This window comes from Daphnia carinata, chromosome 1, assembly GCF_022539665.2.
Source record: "Daphnia carinata strain CSIRO-1 chromosome 1, CSIRO_AGI_Dcar_HiC_V3, whole genome shotgun sequence".
In the NCBI taxonomy this organism is placed as follows: domain Eukaryota; kingdom Metazoa; phylum Arthropoda; class Branchiopoda; order Diplostraca; family Daphniidae; genus Daphnia; species Daphnia carinata.
In genome coordinates, this window is record NC_081331.1 from 8430060 (window position 1) to 8436537 (window position 6478).

The following is a 6478-nucleotide window of genomic DNA, read 5'->3' on the forward strand; positions in this document are numbered from 1 at the left end:
AATAGCACCAAAAGATAATATGCTTGTCCCAATAATTCAGCAACATTGTCATCTAAAACTTGTATTCATAGAATTGAACATACAGTCGTCCTTATTCGTGATTCACGCTACCATACGTTTGTGCTGGAGTAGCAAGGTACTCAGCTAAAGATGCTCAGAAGTTGTTATCCCTAACTACAAGTTGGTTTTTCTAAAACAATTCTGTAATGTGGCTGATGTGAAAAGTGAGAGTGCTCTATTCTTGAACAACGCCCAAGTCTAGTTGCTTGAATGAAATCTGGCTGCCAGAACAACTAGGTCAATCGAATGTAATTTAACATTCACTTGACTATATAAGACCAGAAATGGAGAACCATATGCATCAATTGTTCATCAAATCAACCTAGTCCAACATGAAACTTGTAAGGCAATTAATTCTTCATTATTTCCGATTACAATAAAATATTTATGAGTTTTAATTAACGACGATACTTTGCCGCCAGTTCTTCGTCGCCACTTTCTTGGCTGTGGCTGCCGCTGTTCCATCCAGCTACAAGCCGGAATACAAAGCTCCCAGCTATCCTGCGCCAAGCTACCCTGCACCAAAGTACCCTGCACCAGCCTACTCCACACCAGCCTACCCAGCACCAGCCTACCCAGCACCAGCCTACCCAGCACCAGCCTACCCTACTCCCAGCTACAACAAGGATAACAAATACGCCGACATCACCATCACCAGCCAATCCGATGAGCGCAACATCGATGGCAGCAGCCAGTGGAGGTTAATCAAATTTCATACTTTATGCTCATTAATTTAAGAATTAAAGAAACTCATTCGAAAAATTCAATCATTTCAATCCACAGCTATGCCCAGTCAGACTACACCACCCGCGAAGAATCTCAGGTACAGAAGAAGATACAAGGAGTCATCTACGATTCTTACGGGAAAGAATCGTACGGTGAAGTCTTCGGCAACACCAACAAGGGATCTTCCTACTGGATCTCCCCCGAAGGCGACAAGTTCACTTTGACCTGGGCTGCCGATGAGGCTGGTTTCCAGCCCAAAGGAGATCACTTGCCCGTCGCTCCCGTCCACGAATACGAACTCCCAGTCGCTCCCGTCCATGAATATGAGCTCCCAGTTGCTCCCGTTCACATCCCCTTCAATGGAAAGGGTTACAAGATCTACTAGATTTCCCGACACGCGATTGAATATTAAAAACATGTCCTATAATTTATGTCTGTATATCGAACGCTTGGTGTAAATATCAATGCAATCAACGCAAGAAAACGCCTTTTATTTCTACAAAGTATTGCACAGCTTTACACGTTTGTTTCTATAGATGGCCATGCAAATATTTGTCGTAACGAGCTTGTGCACGTCGTTTATGGAATCGCACACTACTCTAATTCTTTCGGCTCGGTGAACTTTCTTTTAGCGACAACTATAAAATTATTAAAACAACCATAAAAAAACATTTATGTTCAACTTACCAGTAACGTAAGAAAAAGAGTGGGTTTGGTCTCCATATCCGCATTAATCCACCGTTTATAATTCATGTGGACACCTAATTTCCATTTAGAGTTTATGGCGTTTCCCTTCCATATAATCAGCTAGTGTGGTCACAATCCATCGTTGTTCAAACTGCCGCGACCTTTGCGTCACTCTTTTCAGCCATTCCCAGACCTGCAATTAGATAAACATTCATTAGTAACGCACATATACGCAGTAACGGCGCTAGCGAACCAACACCGTTACCAAACATAAATTGTCTTATCAAGTCTTTTATACTGTAAAATAGATGATCTAACTATCACTGATAAAAGGCTACAGTTCATTATGGCACATGTTAAATTTAGCAAACAAAATGAACAAAATTAAAAATTTTAATAAATGAACTTTAGTTTTTACTTCTTTTAATGTCTTTTAAAAAGATTTTTTTTCATGCTAGAAATTAATTACATGCGAAAAAAAGCCATAATAGAAAAGTCGGATGGTCTAATTACGGGTCGGGATTGGATTGTCTCCCGCCGTAAGACCGGGAAGCTTCTCCTCGGTCACGACAGTTAATATTTGTTAATTTGTAATATAAAATGATTGCCATAAAAACATTGTCAATATAAAAAAAAAATTCGTTTCAACAAAAAATAAACTCCGTCCGTCAAATTGTATATTTAAATAATCATGTGATGATTTGAACATGTCGTCATATGATGCAGGAAATTCGTGGTGTTTCGGTTATGAGTACCGTACATTCTTAATCCATACACAGCACGTCTTGAGTTAGGTATCGCGTTTCAAATGTAGCAAGTAGCTCGTAATAATGGAGAGATTTTATTCCTATATCTAGGTGAAGTAAAAAAGCAATCGGGTGACCTTCTTTCGAATATTATTCAGTTGATTTTTTGTTCGTGCTTTTTTATTCATGTTTAGAGCAGAGCTGAGCTGCCCTAAAATCGGATATGAAGCTTAGGTTTGACAGTAAATATTCTTAATTTACTCGTTGATTTCATTTTATAATGCAATTTTAATGTTTTAGGGAATTGGATGTTCTAGTTCATTTGATCTAACTTCAAACGTGGGCACGAGTGATAGTTTTGGAAAAGAGGATGTTATTCTTAAGTAAAAGCGTACACAAAACAATGAAACTTCAAACGTCGACGACTTGTTTCGTTTAACCCTTCATGCTTTGATGACTGGTGATACTCAGAAAAAAACTGAAAACTCATTGCTCGGCGAAGGAGCTCTTGAACGGTGCAACGTAGAAGAGTTGGGGCGCCGTGATGGCTTTTAAAGGTGGATCCATTCTCTGGAGTACTGAATGAAGGTGCCGATCCGTGGTCATGATGACAGCCGCCGGTGCTGTCCTGGTCGACGAACAGCCGAGACAGTGATGGCAGATGACGTGCACGAAATTAGACACAACTATATTTACGGAGACGGACATGGTTGTGTTGATTTTTTTCTTGTATTTCGATTCTGTTACTCTCGTTGGCGACCATCAGCAGAGAGTAGATGACGAGTTGGCCGCCAAGAAACAGTCCCCGCCTCATAAAGTCGACCAATCGAGAAGAATTAGGGAAGCATAGAAGATGTTCTTTTGCAGGACGAGTAGTTCGTTAAAAAGGTTTGAATGGAACGAGATGAACGGCTCAGGCCTGGGAAAAGAGAAGCGCCGTTCTACTGTGAAAGCTCACGACTTTTTCCGAACGAGCTTCGTAGGTAACTGAAAACAGTCGGACATTTGTATGTTTTGCATGGTATTGCGTAAGTAGACGTTTGCATCGGCAAATGTTAATATAACACAGTCTCTTTTCTGATATTGAACGTCTGCTATGAGCGCAGCTTCTCTCAGTCTATCGCCAAATGGTTTTCAACGAAAGCCTCAGTCGACTTAATCATTTCAAGTTGACTTTGTTCGTGCAATTGGCGTTGGCACGTTTTCGCCATCGCTTTGGCATTTTGACCTCATATTCTTTCCTAAACATAATCTTAAAAAATCAACACGGAGTTTCTTTCATCGTTGTGCACAATTCAATTGCGTTCTTCTTTTTAAGTAGTGGCGAAGGCTAACGCAGGTGTCCAATGTGATGGAAAAAAGGAATATAATTCCGAGTAGGCCTACTAACATCTTTGATGAGGTAACGAACGTGTTATGCAGGGTCAAACAAAAAAAAAATTCATTTCGGAACCAAGTGGTTCGAAATGATAATATACAAATGTACGTGGCTTTGTCGCTAATAATTTTTCTCTTTCATTTTTCCCTTTTCGTTTGACTAATTACGTTGTTGTCAAGAGAACCGCTTGGCAACGTCAGTCACGTCGTCCTTGCATCTGCCAAGATTCTACGTGATTGTGGCCAATTTGGTAACACGCAAGAAAGAACGCGGTACAACCGATCGATGTGATGGTTTTCTTGCAGTGCCTTTGAATGTCGCAGAAATGACAGACCCATTTCCGCCATTCTTCCTTCCCTCGTCAACCTTATACTACTAGTATTAAGCATGATGATACCGGACCTTAAATAAATTTGATTACGCGTTTCCTTTTTTTTTCTATGACTTATTTCAATGAATCGTTTCCCCAGCCAAGTCATCCAGACCTCCATTCTTGTTTCTATTTCGGCCCAAATCAAAATTATCCCCTTTCTGACAAACTATTCGACAGTGTTTAACCTTTCTACTTTTTTATTACCATGTAGACTTCAGCAATATCGAGCAATCCTATCGAAAGAGATCCGTCAAAAATTCGAAACGAATTTTTTTTTTATATTGACAATGTTTTTATGGCAATCATTTTATATTACAAATTAACAAATATTAACTGTCGTGACCGAGGAGAAGCTTCCCGGTCTTACGGCGGGAGACAATCCAATCCCGACCCGTAATTAGACCATCCGACTTTTCTATTATGGCTTTTTTTCGCATGTAATTAATTTCTAGCATGAAAAAAAATCTTTTTAAAAGACATTAAAAGAAGTAAAAACTAAAGTTCATTTATTAAAATTTTTAATTTTGTTCATTTTGTTTGCTAAATTTAACATGTGCCATAATGAACTGTAGCCTTTTATCAGTGATAGTTAGATCATCTATTTTACAGTATAAAAGACTTGATAAGACAATTTATGTTTGGTAACGGTGTTGGTTCGCTAGCGCCGTTACTGCGTATATGTGCGTTACTAATGAATGTTTATCTAATTGCAGGTCTGGGAATGGCTGAAAAGAGTGACGCAAAGGTCGCGGCAGTTTGAACAACGATGGATTGTGACCACACTAGCTGATTATATGGAAGGGAAACGCCATAAACTCTAAATGGAAATTAGGTGTCCACATGAATTATAAACGGTGGATTAATGCGGATATGGAGACCAAACCCACTCTTTTTCTTACGTTACTGGTAAGTTGAACATAAATGTTTTTTTATGGTTGTTTTAATAATTTTATAGTTGTCGCTAAAAGAAAGTTCACCGAGCCGAAAGAATTAGAGTAGTGTGCGATTCCATAAACGACGTGCACAAGCTCGTTACGACAAATATTTGCATGGCCATCTATAGAAACAAACGTGTAAAGCTGTGCAATACTTTGTAGAAATAAAAGGCGTTTTCTTGCGTTGATTGCATTGATATTTACACCAAGCGTTCGATATACAGACATAAATTATAGGACATGTTTTTAATATTCAATCGCGTGTCGGGAAATCTAGTAGATCTTGTAACCCTTTCCATTGAAGGGGATGTGAACGGGAGCAACTGGGAGCTCATATTCATGGACGGGAGCGACTGGGAGTTCGTATTCGTGGACGGGAGCGACGGGCAAGTGATCTCCTTTGGGCTGGAAACCAGCCTCATCGGCAGCCCAGGTCAAAGTGAACTTGTCGCCTTCGGGGGAGATCCAGTAGGAAGATCCCTTGTTGGTGTTGCCGAAGACTTCACCGTACGATTCTTTCCCGTAAGAATCGTAGATGACTCCTTGTATCTTCTTCTGTACCTGAGATTCTTCGCGGGTGGTGTAGTCTGACTGGGCATAGCTGTGGATTGAAATGATTGAATTTTTCGAATGAGTTTCTTTAATTCTTAAATTAATGAGCATAAAGTATGAAATTTGATTAACCTCCACTGGCTGCTGCCATCGATGTTGCGCTCATCGGATTGGCTGGTGATGGTGATGTCGGCGTATTTGTTATCCTTGTTGTAGCTGGGAGTAGGGTAGGCTGGTGCTGGGTAGGCTGGTGCTGGGTAGGCTGGTGCTGGGTAGGCTGGTGTGGAGTAGGCTGGTGCAGGGTACTTTGGTGCAGGGTAGCTTGGCGCAGGATAGCTGGGAGCTTTGTATTCCGGCTTGTAGCTGGATGGAACAGCGGCAGCCACAGCCAAGAAAGTGGCGACGAAGAACTGGCGGCAAAGTATCGTCGTTAATTAAAACTCATAAATATTTTATTGTAATCGGAAATAATGAAGAATTAATTGCCTTACAAGTTTCATGTTGGACTAGGTTGATTTGATGAACAATTGATGCATATGGTTCTCCATTTCTGGTCTTATATAGTCAAGTGAATGTTAAATTACATTCGATTGACCTAGTTGTTCTGGCAGCCAGATTTCATTCAAGCAACTAGACTTGGGCGTTGTTCAAGAATAGAGCACTCTCACTTTTCACATCAGCCACATTACAGAATTGTTTTAGAAAAACCAACTTGTAGTTAGGGATAACAACTTCTGAGCATCTTTAGCTGAGTACCTTGCTACTCCAGCACAAACGTATGGTAGCGTGAATCACGAATAAGGACGACTGTATGTTCAATTCTATGAATACAAGTTTTAGATGACAATGTTGCTGAATTATTGGGACAAGCATATTATCTTTTGGTGCTATTTACCGAATGCAATCACTGCATTGCAATAGCCATGGCCTGGAATGTGAAGCATAGTTAACCACCAAAGGGCGATGCTCATCGCTTTCAGAACTAGGTCAAGAAAGGAAATGAAATAGAAAACGAACACAG

General features: G+C 40.2%; 2 protein-coding genes across 3 annotated transcripts; one reads left to right on the plus strand and one right to left on the minus strand.

The window, feature by feature from the left end:
* The first annotated feature begins 365 nt into the window (after positions 1–365).
* LOC130702728 (endocuticle structural glycoprotein SgAbd-1-like) lies at positions 366–1270 on the plus strand. The gene is made up of 3 exons (XM_057524343.1): positions 366–401; positions 483–760; positions 844–1270. Exons 1-3 carry the CDS (start codon positions 393–395, stop codon positions 1169–1171), a joined length of 615 nt encoding a protein of 204 aa, XP_057380326.1. The 5' UTR covers positions 366–392; the 3' UTR covers positions 1172–1270.
* A 3809-nt stretch (positions 1271–5079) lies between these two features.
* On the minus strand, positions 5080–6010 carry LOC130702727 (endocuticle structural glycoprotein SgAbd-3-like). Of its 2 annotated transcripts, XM_059497527.1 has the most exons (4): positions 5949–5979; positions 5775–5867; positions 5590–5666; positions 5080–5506 (listed from the first exon to the last, which is right to left on the minus strand). In XM_059497527.1, exons 1-4 carry the CDS (start codon positions 5955–5957, stop codon positions 5179–5181), a joined length of 507 nt encoding a protein of 168 aa, XP_059353510.1. In that variant the 5' UTR covers positions 5958–5979; the 3' UTR covers positions 5080–5178. The 2 variants fall into 2 exon arrangements, with proteins under 2 accessions (XP_059353510.1, XP_057380325.1); XM_057524342.2 differs by having other exon boundaries at positions 5590–5867; positions 5949–6010.
* Positions 6011–6478: the final 468 nt, after the last annotated feature.

Excerpts from the sequence above, each read along its gene's own strand:
- LOC130702727 (XM_057524342.2), bottom strand. Across the intron at positions 5,507-5,589 it reads GATGGCAGCAGCCAGTGGAG|CTATGCCCAGTCAGACTACA; the intron begins GTTAATCAAATT and ends TTCAATCCACAG.
- LOC130702728 (XM_057524343.1), top strand. Across the intron at positions 761-843 it reads GATGGCAGCAGCCAGTGGAG|CTATGCCCAGTCAGACTACA; the intron begins GTTAATCAAATT and ends TTCAATCCACAG.